This window comes from Ylistrum balloti, unplaced genomic scaffold, assembly GCF_031769215.1.
Source record: "Ylistrum balloti isolate Yb309-2 unplaced genomic scaffold, AGI_CSIRO_Ybal_v1 Utg369630, whole genome shotgun sequence".
NCBI lineage: Eukaryota > Metazoa > Mollusca > Bivalvia > Pectinida > Pectinidae > Ylistrum > Ylistrum balloti.
The window spans coordinates 725,736-749,115 of NW_026781896.1; the positions used below are offsets into that span (position 1 = coordinate 725,736).

The window sequence follows — 23,380 nt, forward strand, 5'->3', positions numbered from 1 at the left end:
TTATAATGACAATAAATGCCAAAAGAAGACAGATCAGTGTTGATATTTACATTCCCAGTTTGCTTTCTAAGAAAATGCTGATTATTAAATGTATGATTCATTACTCACAGTGTAATTCGTCCACTAGGACAGACAATTTGATGGCAGACCATTGCTGTGCCCATAATATTATACTGATGTCATCATAATCATGGGCTTGATGGCATTTATTGTATTGTAAATCACATATCTTTCTGGTTACTTCATAATTGTACTGTGTCGTAAATCACATATCTTTCTGGTTACTTCATATATTGTCATTGCTTGACGCAATTGAAATATATTGCCATGAAATGTTATAATGTTACTGTTCTTCAAGCTCCATAGGGAAAATAACAAGGGCACTCCATACATCACATGGTGTTGCTTTGATTGATATTTGTCAAGAAAAAAAAATTGAAAAAATGTGATAGGATTTTCTTTGAACATTGATTTTTCTTCTCCCCGGAAAGGTTTATTCAAGAGTGTTATTTATCAATATAACGAGTTCAGTATTTTGAACTTTGACCTTTTTTATCAATAATAGATAGTAAGATCATGCTTCTGACATCAGATTTGAAAATACAACATGATAAAATTAGAATTTTTATCGAACAAATATTTTTTTCTCCCCTGATTAAGGAATTACTGTGCTGGGAGATGTAATTATCCAGTAAAAATCCCCAGGGGGCAGTTATTCATAACCTCTGATCAATTTAACATTTGTTAGAATTTTTACTGAAGTTCCAACATATGTGGGCATATTATCAGACCTGAGGGCTTATTAACAAATAGATTTTGCTTTTCGTTTTGTCATTGTGTACTGGTATATAAATCGAGAGACAGGAAATCGCCATATCAGAACATGCAATCACCATATATTTTTTTGACAGCTGTTGATAAGAAATTGACCTTATATAGTACATAATTCTAATCTTGCTTAATATCATGAAAAAGATTTCAGGCACTGTTCTTTTTTTTATTTTCATTTTGCCAAGACTACACATTATACATTTAAGCCATAATCTCATACTTTCAAATTGTTTGTATTTTAATTCCTGTGGGGATTTTTAATATTTAATTTTGAATCTTCAATGTCAAATATGAATATTTTTGAAAAATTCTATACTGAAAATAAATCCTATAAAGATCTCAGTTATTGTGGAAAAATATTGTTAAATTTGCTGGATATTTATATGGGCAATTTGGTGACGGATGTTGGCGATAGATCTGGCAATAATTGTCATTGTTTTAGCTGAATCATAAACTTGATTGACAGATTGAAGAATTTCTTGTGACATTTTATCTGCCAACAGGTTCTTGAGATATTTTGAATTGGATAATTCAGCATGACGGCAAAATTATTTTAAGAAATGTGATCATGTTGGTCAGCTCAGGGATTGAATCACGGAAACAAAGAGTTTAATTGAAATTCCATGTTGTACCATTTCCATTGTCTCATAACCTTCCTTTGCAGACAAAACATAAATATTTGAATAGTCAATTTACACAATTAAAATTGCAGTTTTACTTTCTAAACATGTTGGTTCAAGGTCAAGGTCACTGATTGTAAATAGATTCTTTTAAAAAAAAAGTAATCAGCATGTTTCTACAAGGGGTCACTTTGCTTGAATGAATGAAATTTCTATAACTTCATGAAAGAAAAATTAATGTCTTGGAATATATTTCATGCAAGGTCATTCAGTCAGGTCCAAGGTCAAGCATTGTTACTATAAATAGAATAACTTTCTTGTTGCTCAGCTCAAGCTTCTGTTAACAATTATTGAACATACACTTTTGAATCTAAACTAGTTTTGTGTTCTATATATAGACCTTGGACAGCATGTAAAGTAACTGTACATCTTTGGAGAGTTGCATTTTATCTTGTTTTCAATTCCAAACAGAAAGATCAAGACATTTAAAGGGATTTTAGTCGCCCAAGAAGCAAAATTTCTGGCAGTTCTTTTCCTTTTAAGAACTCATTCTAATGACTTTTAAATCTATTGATAGCATCAAAATATCTCTCCTGTGGTCGGTTTAGACAGGCGAAATTGGTGGGAATACTTCCAGCCAAACAATCTGAATATAGCGCATTGGGAAATCCAAAACAGAAAGGTCAATGGATGATAGATTTTATGCATGGTATTGGGTAAATACATAAATGTGTATGCTGTTTACTAATATTTCGGCTGGAGTTGTAATTTTTATTCCGTCATTACACTTATTTTCTGTTGATTTTATAATTTACAAAAATATTTCATTATTTTTGGCTTATTAAAGTGCAAAACAGTAATTCCGCAATCAGGACTGTGTGAATGTTTTTAAACTGATCTAGCTTAAAATCTATGATGAATTTCTGCAGATTATATATCATACGTTTGTTTAATTGGTAAAGTGAGACGTACTATTTCCATGAGAGCATTCTGATAGATGATTTTGTACAGGCTTAGTTTCATAAGCATCCCATGAAATCTTTAATTGTGCAGAACATTCCTTTAAACTAGCAGTTCAGATAATGTAAAGAAAAGATTGATTAGTAAGAAATATAAATTCAATGGTTTGTGGTTAATGGTCTTATTGTATATAAATTTTATTTTGTTTTTGTGTGTAAAATTAATATATTTTCCTGTTTTTCTTGAATATAGAGAAGTTTTTAATATGCTTATTTCAGAAAGAAAATTAAGTCAGCATTTAAATTCCTGTTTTGAAAATGAAGTCAAGCATCTACACTTGTTTCAGAAACAAATTCCAGTAGTTACTTAGGTTTCAGAAGTGAAACCCTGCATTCTTGTTTCGGAAATGAAATCATTTTATGTTCTGTATGCTTGTTTCAGAAACAAATTCCAGCATTTATGCTTGTTTGGAAAATGAAACTGTTTATATTCTTGTTTCAGAAATGAAATTTAGTGTTTATGTTTGATTAAAAATAAATTCCAATATTCATGTTTGTTTTGGAAATGAAACTGTTCCTGTTATCATATTACACGGTTATAATGTTTGTTTCAGAAGCAAAGTCCAGCATTAAATATGGTTGTTTCAGAAATAAAAGTGTTCATGTTAGCTGGTATAAATTCAAAAGCAAGATTTATAAATTATTTACATATTCCTACAGACTTCAGTTGGATTGAAATTTAACATGTGTTTGAAAGGTATCAGAGAAATACAACTGTTCATGACTTTGACGATCGCTCGTGTGCTGTTCCTAAATATTGATCAGAAAAGCTGATCTCAGGATTGATTGGCAGGTGATTTAAATAACATGCCTCACATAAGCTAATTCTGTAGCTAAATGTCTACAGCCGCGCTGCTACAAGCCAATATTAAATTGACCTTTACAGTGTATGTTGGTCTTTGGGATGAAGTTGATAATAAAATGGTGTTTAAACACTGTTGTACAGTGTCACAAACACCAGCTAAAAATTAAAAAAAAAAATGTCTTTCAAATCAGACTCTGGCAATAAGCCCAGGTCTGGTAGGACCCCTAACTTTGTGCCTGAAGCAGTGTGTCTGTGTGTTTGAAGCAGTTTGTCAATGTGTTTAAAGCAGTTTGTCAATGTGTTTGAAGCAGTGTGTTTGTGTGTTTGAAGCAGTGTGTCAATGTGTTTGAAGCAGTGTGTCTGTGTGTTTGAAGCAGTGTGTTTGAAGCAGTGTGTTTGTGTGTTTGAAGCAGTGTGTCTGTGTGTTTGAAGCAGTGTGTTTGAAGCAGTGTGTTTGTTTGTTTGAAGCAGTGTCTGTGTGTTTGAAGCAGTGTGTCTGTGTGTTTGAAGCAGTGTGTCAGTGTGTTTGAAGCAGTGTGTCAGTGTGTTTGAAGCAGTGTGTCAATGTGTTTGAAGCAGTATGTCTGTGTGTTTGAAGCAGTGTGTCAGTGTGTTTGAAGCAGTGTGTCAATGTGTTTGAAGCAGTGTGTCAATGTGTTTGAAGCAGTGTGTTTGTGTGTTTGAAGCAGTGTGACAGTGTGTTTGAAGCAGTATGTCTGTGTGTTTGAAGCAGTGTGACAGTGTGTTTGAAGCAGTATGTCTGTGTGTTTGAAGCAGTGTGTCTGTGTGTTTGAAGCAGTGTGTTTGTTTGTTTGAAGCAGTGTCTGTGTGTTTGAAGCAGTATGTCTGTGTGTTTGAAGCAGTGTGTCAATGTGTTTGAAGCAGTATGTCAGTGTGTTTGAAGCAGTGTGTCAGTGTGTTTGAAGCAGTGTGACAGTGTGTTTGAAGCAGTGTCTGTGTGTTTGAAGTAGTTTGTCAATGTGTTTGAAGCACTTTGTCACTGTGTTTCACTCTAGGGATTCTTGCAGAAAAAATACAGTAATGACTGAAAAGCAGTGATTTTCAAAATATCACGTTACACTTTTGATGATGTTTTCCCTTGTTGCTTTGTGTAGAAACGTTTGCATGCTGTCATATTGAGACATTAGGTAGAATCCACAGACAGAAATACATCTGTATCACATCTGAATCAAAACTGGGTATGAGAAGATATGAAGAGCTAGTAAAAACATGTTTTGTTATCTGATGGTTTTATAAAACATATAAAACAATTCTCAGTTTACTTTGGAAAATTTAAAATATCTGTCAGTCAGAGCTATTGGTATACTCATGGCTGTCCTTGTCACTGAAATTACCACACTAATACTTTAAATACGGTTTAGACGGACACCCCAAATGCCATGTCAAATGTTAGGATTCTCAACTTTGACACAATAGCCAGGCCTAGCACTAAAGACTGACCTTGACCTCAGAGCCCCGCTCACTTACACTTAATCCGCTGTGACAAGCTCTGGAGGCAATCTACCATTGCTGAAGTTGAAGGTAATGCCATTACAATTTTTTGTAATTACTTGGACAAGGGCTTTGAAAACCTTGGGTCAAGACGAAGTTCCATGTCGTATAATTATACTCTTCAAAATAACTCTGTCCTTTCCTGAAGGGTTGATTGGGACTTGACAAACCTTGTTATTTGTTTATGGCTGTGAGCATTCCTCGACTAGTCAACATTTACACCCAGTTTGGTCAATTTATAACAACCTGAGATAATGAATGGTTTGGAAATACCATCACTATCCTGCTGGCAGGTAATTATTTCCTACCAGCTCAGGTTAATTATGTAAAGTCTAATTATTCTCTTTGTATTTCGTTCCATAGGCAACATGATAAGAATCTTTTTCAAGCTTTAATACTTTTGATATTCTGAACATTGATAGTCTGGTTTATCTATAAATTTTAGATCACCTAAAGGAAGTTTGATGATATTTCTGATAAGTTTTTATCAAATTGTTTCACATTTTTTATCGATATTTTCACATTTTTTATTGACATTTTCACATTTTTATTGACCTTTTCACATTTCAGACTTCTTGAAACCTGCTGAGGTAATTTCAGTAAGATTTTAAAGGTTCCACGGGCAATGGCAAAGTTAAATTGCAAATATCATTAGATATAGTTTCCCCTCTATACAGAGACATGTAGAGTTCAATCTTTTCAAGAATATAAAGGTTCCAACGTGCTCTTATCGAAATGACCTCTGTCTTCCCCTAGGGAGGGGGTAAATTTTACAAGGTATTGTTTGTATAGGAAAATAACATTTATATAGGGTATATTGTGTTGATATTCAGTGAGAAATGATTCAATTTTGATTAGAATTATTGTCATCAGACTGCAAGTTTGGGGATATGATAAAGGTGGTCTTAGAGGTGTAATTACTACCTTATTTTCTGGACTATAAACCGCACTTGAGTATAAGCTATGGGGGTGGATTTTAGCGATTATTTCAGTTTGAGTGACATATTAGCTGCAGCGGATTATAACCTGCACCTTTCTTTGTGGAAACCGTTAAGTTGACCAATGCTTATCTATATAACAGACAACGGAAAGCAATTTATCAAGATCATCAGTGAACCATTTAATATAAATTTTCAAATGAATTATACGCAGATAGTCTTTTATTTTGTTGAAGTGTTTCAAAAACATAAAATAGTAATTATCAAACTCATTTGGCCTGGGAGCCTTCAACAATTGTCTACGCTCAGATTTAGGGCCTCATGTTCATATGGTTTAATTAACAATATCTCCATCAGTGTCTGTATGGTTAAATATAAGTGAAGGCTCTTGCATGCTGACAAAATTCTTATTGTCCCATATTATTTCTTGTAAGTTACACAAAGTCATTCTTATGGTAAATAAGCATGGCTGTCGTTCTAGAATTTGACCCGATGACCTATCAATCCCAGGATGCATCAGGCTATTGTAAACCTTCTGCTATGGCTTCTGAAGCGACCATGAAAGTTCAGAAGATATTATTGTGATTCTTATTAAAATATTAATCAAATCCACGAGAATGTTATTTTTATTTCAATCTTAAAATCTTCCTATATACAGTTGCAAATGATGGTTCTAGACAATCTGTTTCAGTTACAAATACGTGATGGGCAGGTATTCAAAAAAAAATTGGAACTGATGTCTTGTACTGGTAAACTGGTATCCTTGGTTTAAATCACTATTTCTTTAATTCTTTTTGGAAGCGTGACATGATACATCAACCAAAATTGTCGGGATGCAAGGTCACACAGGTTAATAGTGCATGTGATATACCTTAACGAAATGGTCATTCAGAAATACATAATGTTCTGGAACCAATGTCTGCACCGGTATATAAGCTGAACACCCGACTGCCAAGAAAAAAAAGTGGCTTATAAACCGGAAAATACAGTATGTTAACATTAGGACCAAAAACAAGTGGTCTTCATAGACAGGTGGTCTTCATATAATCAGGTTCAATTACGGTGTACTGTATGTGGTCTTGTGGTCATTGAAACGTCACACTCTAATCTTCTACTGGTTGTGTGATAAGAACTTCTATTCTGTATACATTACCAACCATAGGAAATTTTCCAAAATATACAAGTAAAATGATGAACAACTGGACAGACATAAGTAAAACAATGGACAGACAAGTAAAATGATAGGCGAATGGACAGACATTAGTAAAACAATGGACAGACAAGTAAAATAATGGACAACTGGACAGACATTAGTGAAATGATGGACAGACAAGTAAAATAATGGACAACTGGACAGTCATTAGTGAAATGATGGACAGACAAGTTAAATAATGGACAACTGGACAGACATTAATAAAACAAAGAACAAACAAGTAAAATGATGGACAAATGGACAAACTTTATCAAACAAAATACATGGTGAGATAAGGGAGATGACTGGATAGACAAAAATGGCAGACAAATGACAGACATTAGTAAACTGATGGACAGACAAGTGAGATGACTGGACAGACAAGTAAAATGATGGATAAATGGACAGCCATTTAGTAAAATGATGGGACAGTAGTAAATTGATGGATAGACAAGTGAGATGACTGGACAGACAAGTAAAATGATGGATAAAGGGACAGACATTAGTAAACTGATGGGACAGTAGTAAATTGATGGATAGACAAGTGAGATGACTGGACAGACAAGTAAAACGATGGATAAATGGACAGCCATTTAGTAAAATGATGGACAGATAGTGAGCTGACTCCAGAATGGATAAGTAAAATAACACACTCTAAGTAAAATGATGGACAGATGAATGAAATGATTGGATGGATGAATAACAAGTGGGATGAAAAGATGAGTATTTTAATGACAAAAGGCTGAGAAAGGATAATAACCTACACAACCAAACTTTGACGAATGAACGAATTTCATTCAAATATTTATAACCAGATTAATCCGTCTGGATTACCTGACTACAAATTTATTTGACCAGTAGATGTGTAAAACAATTGGGTAACCAAATAGTGAAATGTTTGGCAAATGAATTACACATGTACCATGATGTATTGTTATTCAAAGTCTGTATTCACTGTTAAAGACAGTTTGTAATCTGTTGAAATCAGTTATGTTAAAGTTATCCTTACCTGTAATATTTCTTTGTTCATAACAATTTCAAAAAAATAGATTTTTGAGTTTCAAGTTTTTTTTACATCAGCTTCCTAAAATAACTTATGCCTTATCTATACTAAAGTTGAAAATTTTTATCAAATCCTTAAACACACATACCACATCAAATAGGAAGGATTTCTTTAGATAAATTATTTCAAAGGATTTGAAAGAAAAGATGTATTTGTTTAGTGTAACATTGATTTGTATTGTCTTTGTTTACAGATAAAAAGCTTTGTTTATTCAGGACAGTTTTACAAAAGTAGGAAATCTGATACCTATATTATAAGTTGTGTACTAAGTATGTATAGAACAAAAGGTTTTATCTTCCAGAAATTCTTGTGTTACGATATTGCATTGACAAGATATATTTAACACATTACATCATGTGGTAGGTATTGAAACATTCCTCAATCGTCAGTTTGATTTCCAATGACCACACAGCTAGGAAAATTATGTTTCCAATGACCTCACATCTGGATAAATATGACCTAACATTCAGCTTTGCATTAGGAAAGCATAATTTTCAATTTTTACCATGAATTCTTGAAAAAGTTTATTTTCAATGATCTGACATTCAGTTTTCAGGAGAGCTTCAAATTTAGATCGTGTGAATTTTGTGTCAATTATCTAATCATTTCTGTGAAATAAATCTGATAAGAAGTGATGACAATCACTCAGGGCAGATCAAGAACTACGGAGAGTCCGAGGTCATGTTTGATGATTCATAAAAAACATTCAAGTAGTACACAGAATACTATTCTTTTCAATACAAATATAAGCATAGATTTCATACTTTTATGGAATAGACGTATTATCAATTATATGTATGTTTTATATACATAGATCAACAGAAAATATTTAAAATGAAAATCTGTTGCGTGGTTTCCTTGTTTCACAGAATCCAATTGGAAAAAGGGTGTGCTAAGTACAGGATCTTATTAAAGTTTTCCTGAAAACAGAAATTCTGTAATCTGTGTTTAAGTGTAATTTCAGATTTATTGGGTTCATGGCAAAAAAAAAAAAAAAAATTAAAAAAAAAACTTGTTTTGTTCAAAAACTGTCTAATGTTGACCTTGCTTGTAAACTGTTAATGAAAGTTTACGACTTTGAATGATAAATACCGGTATGATGTGAAAAAAGAATACAACAAGCACCTGCATCTCAGTATCTGCACAGTCAGCACACTAATAAAATGCTGGTCCTGTAGCCTTCATGTATTAACTGCAAAATATTTTTTTTTAATTTATGGCAAGGTGTTGTAATTAAATCACCAATATTTTTTCGTAAATGATGATGCTGTTTGTTAAGGCTACAAGGTACATTTTTATTTGTTTTAAGATCAACATTTATTTTTGGGTCAACTACATTATCGTTGTTTAAGTAGAACAATTCATATTTTTAGAGTTTATCATTGAATTTTGTCAGGTTTGTTAATGCAATCCTACAAAAATATTGAGAATTTTATTAAGATTTAAAGAAATTGTACCCTGCTTGAAGTGAAAAATAATTATCATGATTAAGCAAATAATGATATCTATGTATCTTTTTAGGTCATCTGACCCGAAGGGTCCGATGACCTATAGTCATCATGCTTTGTCCGTCGTCGTGCGCCGTGCGCCGTGCGCCGTCCGTAAACTTTTCATTCAAACGACTTCTTCTCAAATACTAGAAGGTCTAGGGGGCTAATACTTGGCACAGAGGATACTGGCATGGAGCTCTACCAAGTTTGTTCAAATGAATGACCTTGACCCACTTTAAAGGTCACAGGGGTCAAATATGTTAAAATCTTTAAACAACTTCTTCTCATTAACCAAAAGGCTCAGAGTGTAGATATTGGGCCTGTGACATGCTGGGATGAAGGACTACCAAGTTTGTTCAAATGAATGACCTTGACCCACTTTAAAGGTCACAGGGGTCAAATATGTTAAAATCTTTAAACAACTTCTTCTCAATAACCAAAAGGCTCAGATTGCTGATATTGTGCCTGTGGCATGCTGGGATGAAGGGCTATCAAGTTTGTTTAAATGAATGACCTTGAACAACTTTCAAGGTCACAGGGGTCAAATATGTCAAAATCTTTAAATAACTTCTTCTCAAATACTAGAAGGCCTAGGGGGCTAATACTTGGCCCATAGCATGCTGGCATGGAGCCCTACAAAGTTTGTTCAAATGAATGACCTTGGCCCACTTTCAAGGTCACAGGGGTCAAATATGTTAAAATATACAAAGTACTTCATCTCAATAAGCAAAAGTCTATGAGTGCCGATATTGGGTCTGTAGCATGCTGGGAGGAAAGGCTACCAAGTTTATTTAAATGAATGACCTTGAACAACTTTCAAGGTCGCAGGGGTCAAATATGTCAAAATCTTTAAATAACTTCTTCTCAAATACTAGAAGGCCTAGGGGGCTAATACTTGGCCCATAGCATGCTGGCATGGAGCCCTACAAAGTTTGTTCAAATGAATGACCTTGGCCCACTTTCAAGGTCACAGGGGTCAAATATGTTAAAATATACAAAGGACTTCATCTCAATAAGCAAAAGTCTATGAGTGCTGATATTGGGTCTGTAGCATGCTGGGAGGAAAGGCTACCAAGTTTATTCAAATGAATGACCTCAACCCACTTTCAAGGTCACAGGGGTCAAATATGTTAAAATATACAAACGACTTCTTCTCAACAAGCAAAAGTCCATGAGTGCTGATATTGGGCCTGTAAGATGCTTGGAGGAGAGGCTACCAAGTTTGTTCAAATGAATGACCTCAACCCACTTTCTAGGTTTGGCTTGCTTTTTGTCAGATGACCGTTAAGGCCCATGGGCCTCTTGTTTAATTATCACATTGTGTGCTCGCTAAAATACAAAATGGGTGCATTTTACCCTTTCCATTCTAATTTGAAATTTACCTCTTCTATCCACAAGTGATTGTTTGGAAGTCTTCAGTGTATGATGCTTTACAGAGCAAATGGCAAAATTAATCTGCTTAGATTAATGGATGAATTACGGTTGTGTTTCGCATTTGGTTTGTCGCCTTTTATTTTACTGTTTGTTGTATGAATTAAGGAGAAGCATGCTTACGGAATATCAAGCAGAATATGGCAACACTGTTCAATAGAATGACAGAAATTGACAGTAAACGTGTTTACTGTACCACTTAATGAAAGTAATCACTTGAATCAAGTTGGTTACCCCTCGATTGCAACCCATTTTACTGTAGTCTTGTTTGGTTTTGTCGATTAGATGTACCATTTTATCCCACGTAGTGTGTGCAGGTTTTCTAAGAAAATAAATGGCCAATGTTGGGTATTCACACATTACGTAGCTGTAGGATTTTGTAAAAAAAAATTTTCATGGAAAAAATCGAAGGTTCTGTGAGGCCGCTATCATTGATTGCCAGGATTATCTGACACTCAAACTGACACAAAAATTATCTGACAATTTATTTGTAAACAACAACAATAACTACGATAATTACTGTATTTATTCATGCAAACTGTCCGAGTCACTATGATGCAAAATCTGGATGAAGTGTTTAAAAGCATGATAGGAACTAACAAGACAGAAGATTGGCAAAGACAGTGGCCTGTTTGAAACATATGTGGATTATAATTTGATTGTCTTGTGAAACACATGTTGAACCGTTAAGAAATTGGCAGGTTTCATTTTATTTTTCTCCGTGTCAGATATCATGAGGAAGCAGAAGCAATGACCACATGTCTGTTTTCATCTTTATTAGGGCTATAAATTTAGATGTTTTTACCTTTGTTTTCAAGTTTTTTCTGTCCTCAATGACCAGAAATTGATATTAAATACAAGTCCGCCATTTTTTTGTCAGTGTTAACAAACCTTATAAAAAACCAGACAATTTCTGAACATAAGACTATTGTAACAAATGATGGAGCATGTAGCCTTATATCATCCTTATTCTCCCTATTATGTTTTTTTATTTAAATGCATTAAATGAACACAATTGTCTTTTGATGTCTATACTGTAGGTTTTTGCTAGCGTGCCCATCTTTTTTTCTCTTAAAAAAGTGGTGGTGAACATATAGGAGGAGGAAGTGTACTATGTATGTGGAATACAGTAATTCACAAAAGTTTGAAATTTATTTTAGAAAAATAAAAGCAAAAGGACATGATTATCTTAGAACTGGTGATGCTAACTTATTCATGAAATATGTATAGGTCAGCATTTTCTGCCTGAGTGTCAGTAATCTGATTTCACATGTTTATCTGTTACAATGCATTATGTTACGTAATGGAAAAAGTGAAAAAGTGTGGAATTTCACTTCCAGTTTTACATCTAATGTGACTTTACTATGTAAAGTTACCACCCGTGTTTTACATTGTGTAAGTCTGCAAAGCTGTCGTTTATTACTCTCATAAATGCCAAATCTTTTTTATGAAAAGTAAATCATAACCATGATATACGCCTCTGTAAATATCTATAAGCCAGCTTACCTATTTATAGCACTGATCTTAAAGAATACCTTGGTGTGGAAGCAGATTTATAATGTCTTTTAAAGGAATTACATGGATGAGAAGATGAAATTTGTTAAGGTTGTGTACTTTAAAGAGCAACTAGTATTGATTTTCAGCAAAGATCTGCCTACGTTTCCTATAATAATTGTCGGTGTAAACTCTCTGGTTTTGCTAAAAAGTACATAAAGGTCAAGTGAAATAGAATTAGCTGTTTCTATTTTAACTCATCTGGCTTCGATCTGCTTAAAAATATCCAAAAATAGCAGTCATCGTTGAAAAGGCAGTGTGATTTCTGTTGGGAGATAACCCCCTTTAAATAGATCCAAGGGAGATAATTGATTAGTATTACCCGTTAAAATAAAGAAAAACTTGTAAACTTGTTATATTACAGTGGTTGATTTCATATTTACTGACTGTAGTATTACAGTGGCATTTTAAAGTCTGTTACTGCTTTACTGTATATTGTCTTTCAGTTAATGAACATATTTAAAAAAAAAAATGTTTAAAGAATAAAAAAAACCTGTTTAATAGATAAAAGAATTTAATCTGCTTTTGTTGGAAATCCCAAGGGTTAAATTGTGCTCTCTTGATTAAAGTTTTTTGCCATGACTGATAATAATTAGTTTTCAATGATAAAACGCAAAAAGAAAAAAGGGAGATAATTGACATTTTGTGATGGTAAAAACATTAAATATTTTGCTTTAAATATTTTCACAAATTATATTCATTATATTTTTTTTTATTTACATATTTTTTATTAATTGCAGACTATATCAAGTTCTCATTTCCGTGGTCAAACCTGTTCTCGGCCAATGTCCAGCTGGAACTGGATGGTCTGTATGTTTTACTAGGACCCATCAACGATCGTCCCTATGAGGAGAAAAAGGACAGGAATCTGGAAAATGCCATTAAACAAGCTAAATTACGGTCTTTTGAGCAATCAACTTTTAAAGCTGTTGGTATGTTTAAATAATAGATCATTTAATACACTATAAATCAATTTTCATTTTTAACTCACTGTCAAAAATTTCAGGATATAATTCAAAGTTTTTTATTATTGCAAATCAAGGCTAAAACAGTCTGCTGTAAATATACCTTATATAGTGTGTGTTTTAAAGAGTATTTCTCAGAAATTCTAACTATTTATTTTTGTCTTTTACTGATGTTTAGCTGATCAAGCTGCTAAAAATCCTGGATTCTTTGAGAAACTAGGAAAATACATCCTGAACAATATACAGGTAAGTCAATGTTACAGCTCAATGTTACAATATATCAGGATATACAGGTATGTCATTGTTACAATATATCAGGATATACAGGTATGTCATTGTTACAGTATATCAGGATATACAGGTATGTCATTGTTACAATATATCAGGATATACAGGTAAGTCATTGTTACAGTATATCATGATATACAGGTAAGTCATTGTTACCATATATCAGACATACAGGTAAGTCATTGTTACAGTATATCAGGACATACAGGTAAGTCATTGTTACAGTATATCATGATATACAGGTAAGTCATTGTTACAGTATATCAGGATATACAGGTAAGTCATTGTTACAGTATATCATGATATACAGGTAAGTCATCGTTACAGCTCAGTGTTACAATATATCAGTATATACAGGTATGTCATTGTTACAGTATATCAGGATATACAGGTAAGTCATTGTTACAGTATATCAGACATACAGGTAAGTCATTGTTACAGTATATCAGGATATACAGGTAAGTCTTTGTTACAGTATATCAGGATATACAGGTAAGTCATTGTTACAGTATATCAGACATACAGGTAAGTCATTGTTACAGTATATCAGACATAGAGGTAAGTCATTGTTACAGTATATCAGGCTATACAGGTAAGTCATTGATACAGTATATCAGACATACAGGTAAGTCATTGTTACAATATATCAGACATACAGTTAAGTCATTGTTACAGTATATCAGGATATACAGGTAAGTCATTGTTACAGTATATCAGGATATACAGGTAAGTCATTGTTACAGTATATCAGGATATACAGGTAAGTCATTGTTACAGTATATCAGGACATACAGGTAAGTCATTGTTACAGTATATCAGGATAAACAGGTAAGTCATTGTTACAGTATATCAGGATATACAGGTAAGTCATTGTTACAGTATATCATGATATACAGGTAAGTCATTGTTACAATATATCAGGACATACAGGTAGGTCATTGTTACAGTATATCATGATATACAGGTAAGTCATTGTTACAATATATCAGGACATACAGGTAGGTCTTTGTTACAGTATATCAGGATATACAGGTAAGTCATTGTTACAGTATATCAGACATACAGGTAAGTCATTGTTACAGTATATCAGACATACAGGTAAGTCATTGTTACAGTATATCAGGCTATACAGGTAAGTCATTGATACAGTATATCAGACATACAGGTAAGTCATTGTTACAATATATCAGACATACAGGTAAGTCATTGTTACAGTATATCAGGATATACAGGTAAGTCATTGTTACAGTATATCAGGATATACAGGTAAGTCATTGTTACAGTATATCAGGATATACAGGTAAGTCATTGTTACAGTATATCAGGACATACAGGTAAGTCATTGTTACAGTATATCAGGATAAACAGGTAAGTCATTGTTACAGTATATCAGGATATACAGGTAAGTCATTGTTACAGTATATCATGATATACAGGTAAGTCATTGTTACAATATATCAGGACATACAGGTAGGTCATTGTTACAGTATATCAGGACATACAGGTATGTCATTGTTACAGCTCAATGTTACAGTTTATCAGGATATACAGGTAAGTCATTGTTACAGTATATCAGGACATACAGGTAAGTCATTGTTACAGTATATCAGGATAAACAGGTAAGTCATTGTTACAGTATATCAGGATATACAGGTAAGTCATTGTTACAGTATATCATGATATACAGGTAAGTCATTGTTACAATATATCAGGACATACAGGTAGGTCATTGTTACAGTATATCAGGACATACAGGTATGTCATTGTTACAGCTCAATGTTACAGTTTATCAGGATATACAGGTAAGTCATTGTTACAGTATATCAGGACATACAGGTAAGTCATTGTTACAATATATCAGGACCTACAGGTAAGTCATTGTTACAGTATATCAGGACATACAGGTAAGTCATTGTTACAGTATATCAGACATACAGGTAAGTCATTGTTACAGCTCAATGTTACAGTATATCAGACATACAGGTAAGTCATTGTTACAACTCAATGTTAATATTCTTACTTTTGCTATGGAAAGTATCCAAAAATATTGACTGGTGTAACTGGTTGCCTGTTTGTGGATACATTTTAAATATGATGATAAACTGTCTGATCAATTATCTGTTCAATCATGTGTATCTAATGATGACTCACCTTTCTACCAGTCTATTCATATAGTCATATCTCATTACACATTTCTAAACATCAACAAGTTGCCAACTTTGAGTGTATCTAAATCATGGTCAATGGCCAGAATTTAAGTCACGAAATATTAGCTCTCAAATATTAAGGACAGAAAAAAATTACCTGCCATATGTTATATTTATCCAGATAATTTGAATGCATATATGTCACTAAATGAAATAAACTGAAGCCAGATATTTAATCATTATGTTGGTGATATTGTTGTGTAAGACTTATTAATTTGTGTTTAAGTATCGGCACAAGTACATTTAAGTACTGTTACAGACTAGCAATCAAATTCTGTTGGTTAGGTTATAGATGTATAATGAAAATTTAAACATTTTTAATACAATATCGTCCGTTGATGTAGCTTTGATTGGTAAAAACATAAAAATGCTTTGTAGACTGTGTTAATTAGAATCGTCGAGAAAATTTAATCATGATTTCATTAAACAGTATGCTTTTGCATGCAATAGGTTATACAAAGTTATGCTATGGCATAGTCCATCCTATAGTCTTATATTTGTCCACAGATCTCATGCCATATTTTTCAAGTGATCTTTTACAAACTTAGTCGGCTTTTTAATTACTGTGACATAAAGTTGTGTTTTCCTATATGGCAGTTTGATTCATCCATATTTGGGAGAGCTACTGCCCATTGTTGTTTTCATATATCATTCTTGTCTGGAGAGCTCTTTCATCTTTAACTGATTTCTTTCAAACAATTTGATATTGTGTTTTTGTACATAGCAGTTTGATTTAGCCATTTTTGAAGGAGTTATTGCCCCTTTTTCTAGCATTTCATTTTTTCTTGAAATATCCTTTCTCAGTTTTCACCAGTTTTTCTGAAACATGATATTCTTTACAACCTCTTCATGAAAAGATGTTTTTATTACTCCCATTGTGATTTTACAATTTTGGAAAGAGTTATTGCCCTTTGATTATTTTCCAGCCATTTTTTCTTGTCCAGATATTTCACTCTCGGCTTTCAACCCACTTCCTTGAAACTTGGCAGATTTAAAAGCAAAACTTGAGATTGTGTTCTTGTGAATAATATAGTGATTCAATGATATTTTCAAAAGTCATTGACCTTTGTTTTTCATCATATTAATTGTGTCAAGAGATTTGTTTAGGTTGTCCACCAATTTTTTTAAAACTTTGTATGCTTCATTTTATCATTAAAACATAAAGCTCAATTATCTGTCTTGGCATTTTGACTTATAATCACCATTTCCATGTTTGTATCCCTTTTGTTAAAAAAAAAAAAAAAAAAAATATTTTTTCCAGTCAACTTGTATTTAACAGATGTATTGCAAGAGAATTGGTAAATTGAAACAGGGCTGGACAGATACTGTAATGGTTTTTTGCAAATTCTCAAAAATGTTATTTTTACAACAGATCACCATTAGAAATGTTCACATTCGTTACGAAGATTCCATCACTAACGGGGATTATTCCTTCGCGGTGGGCACAATGCTGCAGAGTTTCACAGTTCACACTACCAATGACCGCTGGGAGGACTCGGACGCCGACAGTTCGGCCACCATACTCCACAAACTGGGAAGTCTTACTGACCTGTCAGTTTACTGGAACCATTATGTACAGGAAGCTGACCTCGTCGGCAAGAAAAAACGACTCCAGTCACATGTGTGGAAGGTAGATAAGAAATCATACTCTTTTTTTTTTAAATAAAACATGCTTTATCACTTCGTATTTTCATACATCTATCTCCTAAAATCAAGAATTATTAGATTTAATAGATTATGAATATATTTATATACTATTTTAAGGTTTTATGAAAATTCAGATTTTCAATCCCTTAAAAATTATTCGATATTATACTTTTGATTGATTTTCAATTAGAAAATGTTGTGAAAATGGTCATTACCTGAAAATGTTTCAGAAATTAATTTTTAGCGAGAAAATGTTTTGAAAATATTACAATATAAATACTGGCGTGGGTTTTGTTTCGAGACGATATTTTAGAAAGAAATTTTCAGAGAGAAGATGATTTGAAAACAAAACCGGTGTTTTATCAGTACTGCATTTTATAGGTATACTTTTATAGGACAATATCATTGAAGATAGTCCTTGCTTTTTAAACTGATAAAAACATATAAATCAGAGAAACTTTACATGTAACACTATGGAATTCAATCTTAAACCATTTATGATAGTTGGGTTTTTCCATCTGATGTGGTTACTTAGGCAGATAAAGACAAACCAATCACTGCTGAGCTTCCAAATTATGGCGCAAACATTAACAATGTGTAGTTACTCAGGTCTGTTCAAAATGAAATTGTTACTTGAACTATAGTCAAATAGACTGGCACATCATAACTTGTAGATTCACTACACATGTACATTAAAATCTCTTAGAGTGAGTTTACTTATACTTCAATCAATGTAACTGAAGTAGGTGATTGAACATTGTAAGAGGGGAGGGAAAATATATGAATAGGCGAAATAAATCTTATTGAAAAACATGAATGATGAAATAATGGCAGAATGTGATGAAATTTTCAATTGATATGTTTGATTATCTCCCTTCTCTTAAAAAACTTATTCATCTCCATTTTCTTAATAATTTTTTATTATCTCCCTTTTCGTACTAAATTTGGTTTATATCCTGTAAACAATTTTTTCTTATTTTCTCCCCTTTCTTTAATAAATTGTTTGATTATCTCCCCTTTCTTTATGATTACTCTGATTTCTTGAATAACTTGTTGAATGATCTCCCCTTTTATTATTGACTTGCAAGATTATCTTCCCTTCCTTTATAAGCCTGTTTGATCATCTCCTTGTTCTTAAATAACATGTTTGATTATAACCTCATTTTTAGTAAACTTATGTCTGATTATCTCCCCTTACAGAACCTGCTGAAACAGTCTATAACAACCAACAGGATACGAGAGGAGTCCTTTAATCATAGTAAGATTTTCTGAACATTCTTAATGAAAATCTAGATAAAGAATTTTGTTGATACCAAACTATTCTTGTAGGCATTACTTAGTTAAATGTCTGTAACCTTTGACCTTTACCTGCAGTTCTTCGTCCTGTGACAGTCAAAGCCAAGGTCATCATGAACAATGAGGATAACTTTGTGATGCCAAGAATCTATGTAGAATTCTCACTCCCCGATATAATGTGTTTCTTCTCCAGACATCAGGTAAGTTAACGTAGTAATTAGGTCAGAGGTCAAAAGAAAGATCAATTTTTCAGTGTAAAGGTCATGGTTAATAACTAAGATTTTGAATTTGTTTTTGTACAGTAATATTATTTCAAATTAACATTTTCTGTTTTGGAACTGTGCATTTGGCTAAAAAAAAAAAAATTTCGTAACATATCTTGTAATAAATGTATGAAATTGTAAGTTGTTGGAAATTGAAGAGGTTAAAGTTGAAGCTTGTTTTGAATTAATGGTCATTGCTTTCTCTTTAACTGTTTAGTACCTGAATTTACTGAAGTGGATTGATGCAAGTCGTCGAGTGCAAATCAACAAGCGTTACCGTAAATACCATCCCAACACACCAGTGCGCTTTAACCCAAAGGCTTGGTGGCACTATGCATATACTTCAGTTGTAGAGGAAAGGATTCGTCCGCACAATTGGACAAGGGTTGTGGAGCATAGGTGAGTTGTCTCCCTTCTTATGGGTTCTGGATCATTTCATGAGCTGTCTGCCAATAGCAATTAATGTTATGTGGTATACACTAATGGATTTCAGGGTTATCAATCTAGTAACATCATTTGCAAATGAATTAAGATCAATCATTTATGAACAATGATTCAGGTTATCAAATACCATGGAAATTGCCTATCTAGGGGTATAAAAGTCAAGGTCACATCAAATATTTCCTATTTTGCAAAACTAATGCCATTGCTTAAATTTACATTCGTTAGAGGGATCATACATGTTGTTGTGTTAAAAAAATTCTTCATTTTTTTTTACTTCAAATTCAAAGCTTGTGTGTTCACCGTAAGGGTCTATTTATTTGATCAGACCTTTTAAAAGAAGTGTGTTTTGCATAATTTTCAAATATTAGATAATGAATATTTTATTTTATTTTGATATTTTTTTTTCTCCGTAGGAAAAAAGTAGTACGTTATGGTCAGATGTACAAGACACACCTAGAATTCCCAGACAACAAGACTCTACAGGAGGATCTAAAGAAACTGGAGGCAGACATGGACCTCTGTAACATCATAAAAGCACGGGAAGAGTCCAAACTCCAGGTCAAATGCCTTAGATTCTTTACGATTATTATGTTCCCTGCTAGCATCAATGGAGAGGATTACTTTACTTACCATTGTCTGAAAATTCCAGAAATTTTGTATTATTATTTTGGAAGACACATCATGGATTATTTTAAGTCTCATAGTTTCAGTTTATTCAAAATAGCTATTTTCATAGAATTTTCATATACATGTGCTTGTTACATCACATTTCAAAATTTGTAATAGAAATTTGTCTGGGGAAACACTGCCAAAATATCCAATTCCATATGGAGAGTTATTGCCCTTTGTTATTATTTTACTAATTTGCATAAAAATAGTGGATTTTAAGTTGGTGAAGAAACTGTAGAACTTCTTTTCATGATTATTGTGCAAATGCAACAGAGAAGGTAATATTTCTTGTCAGTGATACCTTTATAGACATAATCAACTAGAAATAGCAACCCTTTTAAGTTGATTAATCATTTATTTTCTTTTTATATGAAATTTGAGAATTACAAACATTGATATCTATATACATATATATATTATTATTGAAATAAAGATTTACGAATGATGTATTTTCCCCCTCACACAGTTCGTTGCTGAAGCTCCTGATCGTGCTCGAAAAAAGATTAAAGAGACGCGGGAGCGAGAAAAGGCCAATGAGAGCTGGTTCAGTTGGATTCTAGGGGGCAGCAGTGTGGAACCAGAAGTTGAGCTAGAGGTCAACACAGAAGAGGGTAAGGTCAGAGGTCAACATAGGAATGGGTAAGGTCAAAGGTCATATCTCCAGTGGAAATCATAATCAGGATGAAGAGGTTATTGTTTCATTATGGGGATTTGTCAATGTAATATTTGGAAATTTTTTTTTTCTTGAATTAAGCGTTCAATTAGTGGATCAGCTAAGGTAGAAAAAGTTAAGAGATTTTAGGCTTCATTTTGATTCAAATATATATATTATATTGGGAAGCATATTTGTGTCTGAAATTATTTTCTAAAACATGAATTTTCAACCGGTTGTCTTTTTTCCAGATTGGCTGCAAAGTCTTTCTGATGAAGAGAGACGAGAACTTTACCAGGGTGTTGGTTATGATGAAAATTCCAAGAAAGATACTATGCCAAAAGAGGTAAAATATTTTTTGAGTTGTATGTTGAAAAAAAATCCTTCTAAAACAGCTGTTGTAATGTTTAGGTTTTGCAAAACAACTTCCTCTTAAAAATGTACCAGGTAATTATTTTCCTTGTTGATAAGATTTTGATAATTTCCTTGTATTTCTAGATTAAAAGAAATGTGGATAATATTTGATGTTTGAAACAACAGAATAGAAGTCATTATTTTCAAACATATTATTGATATTTGGTTGTTTATTGTTCATTTTTCTACCAGTACATTGCCTACAAGGTGCAGCTGCGATTAAAGAATGTAAGCCTCACTTTGGAGAACTATGGTAAACCTATTCTTAAGATGACGTTGAGTGATATGTTAACATCGTACGAAAACCGGCCAGGAGGGAATGGGGCCAGGTAAGGGGAAATCAGGGAAAAAAGGAATGGGGCAAAGAGGAATGGGGCCAGGTAAGAGGGGATGGAGCCTTGAGGGAATGGGGCCAGGTAAGGGGAAAGGGACCAGATAGGGGAATGGGGCCACAACAGAATAAACAGAATATATTTTAAACAATGAACATGATGATCCATGAAAAATAACATTAATTGTCAGCTATCATTGATAAAAAATTGATTTCAGACATCATCAATTAATTAATCAGTGAAAAGTACCATTAGACCAAAAGGTTTGAATACCTTAATTATACTGCATATTGTTTTGTTGAGGATTTTTAATGATATTATGCTGTTGTAGAGTGTTGAGCCACACAGAGAGCTTCACAATAGAGGGTGCCTCAGTGGACTACAAACTGGTGTCTCTACTGACATCTAATAGTAATATATATTGTAAGTATATCTAGTAGAGACATCTAATAGTAATATATATATATATTGTAATATATAAGTATATCTAGTATATATATGTAAGTATATAGTAATATATATTGTAAGTATATCTATATCTAAGTAGTAATATATATTGTAAGTATATCTAGTATATATCTAGTAATATAGTCATCAAATAGTAATATATATTGTAAGTATATCTAATATATAGAGTCATCAAATAGTATTATATATTGTAAGTATATCTAGTAATATATAGAGACATCTAATAGTAATATATATTGTAAGTATATCTGTGAATTCAGAGATATCTAAAATCTTACTTGTTTTGAAATTTTAAATAATGATTAAAATGACAAAAGAAACCTTCCCTTTTTCCATGGTATATTTCCAAATTTAATATTATAGATTCTTTTTTTTTTAATTGGATGTTTATTCTGTAAACAATGTTGTTGACAACAATTTTATTGCTTTCTATTGTTTTTTTTACAGCCACAGACAACCAGATGTTTACACTGGACTACGAGCTTCGGCCATTGTCCATTCATGCTGACCAATCACTGAAGCTCAATGTCAGACCAGTTGAAATCTTTTACGATCAGGTATAAAAAAACATCAGCCTTGTTGAACCAGAATAACTCGTCATGTTCATCTTTCATTGATATACTGATTACGCTAGAGACATTTTGTGTTTTTGTGTACAGTAATCTTGTTTTATTTTAAAAGCATGCAGTCTCCCAGGTCCTCATGTTCTTCCAAGTACCGATGGACTCGCCACAAGTGGATATTAATGCTATCGCAAAGGAGAAACTCATGGATATGGTCGAGTACAGTCGAAGCACACTGCTCTACGCCATTGAACAACAATCTGTAAGTGACATTTAGACACGAAACTTTGGAAACACGTTAGGGATATGAAAATGAAAATTTGATTTTCATGAACAAAATGCCTAAAAAGAGTTTGTTTTTACAGTTTTTGTAATAGCACATATTAAGGAAGTTCATGACAGATATTGTACTACATGAACAATATGAAAAAATCATAGACATGACAAGAGAAGATTTTCAGGGTAGCAGGTAAATTTCCAAACTGACATATACGTCAATATTCTGATTCAAGATTCCAATTATCAATATTTTTTACCATCCTTCAAGAGAAAAATTTTGCTTCTTTGAAAAAAGAAATTTCCTCGCACCTGTATTGAAACTGTTTGCAACAGTTAATGAGTTTAACTAACAAATCTGCAATTAAAATTTTAATGAGATTTTAATAGATTTTAATGAGATTTTGATAGATTTTAATGAAATGTTAAGGAGTTTTTGCC

The 23,380-nt window shown here is 32.8% G+C and overlaps 1 protein-coding gene across 1 annotated transcript in view; it reads left to right on the forward strand.

The window, feature by feature from the left end:
- LOC132552243 (intermembrane lipid transfer protein VPS13C-like) overlaps nucleotides 1-23,380 on the forward strand; it is a 106,462-nt gene that overhangs the window by 14,994 nt on the left and 68,088 nt on the right. The window contains exons 4-16 of the mRNA XM_060216399.1: nucleotides 13,196-13,387; nucleotides 13,599-13,666; nucleotides 17,288-17,545; nucleotides 18,763-18,820; nucleotides 18,937-19,058; nucleotides 19,339-19,520; nucleotides 19,979-20,123; nucleotides 20,701-20,845; nucleotides 21,138-21,232; nucleotides 21,493-21,629; nucleotides 21,964-22,055; nucleotides 22,548-22,657; nucleotides 22,782-22,925. Of these exons, the coding sequence (XP_060072382.1) occupies nucleotides 13,196-13,387; nucleotides 13,599-13,666; nucleotides 17,288-17,545; nucleotides 18,763-18,820; nucleotides 18,937-19,058; nucleotides 19,339-19,520; nucleotides 19,979-20,123; nucleotides 20,701-20,845; nucleotides 21,138-21,232; nucleotides 21,493-21,629; nucleotides 21,964-22,055; nucleotides 22,548-22,657; nucleotides 22,782-22,925 (1,748 nt within the window). The remainder of the gene's footprint in view (nucleotides 1-13,195; nucleotides 13,388-13,598; nucleotides 13,667-17,287; nucleotides 17,546-18,762; nucleotides 18,821-18,936; nucleotides 19,059-19,338; nucleotides 19,521-19,978; nucleotides 20,124-20,700; nucleotides 20,846-21,137; nucleotides 21,233-21,492; nucleotides 21,630-21,963; nucleotides 22,056-22,547; nucleotides 22,658-22,781; nucleotides 22,926-23,380) is intronic.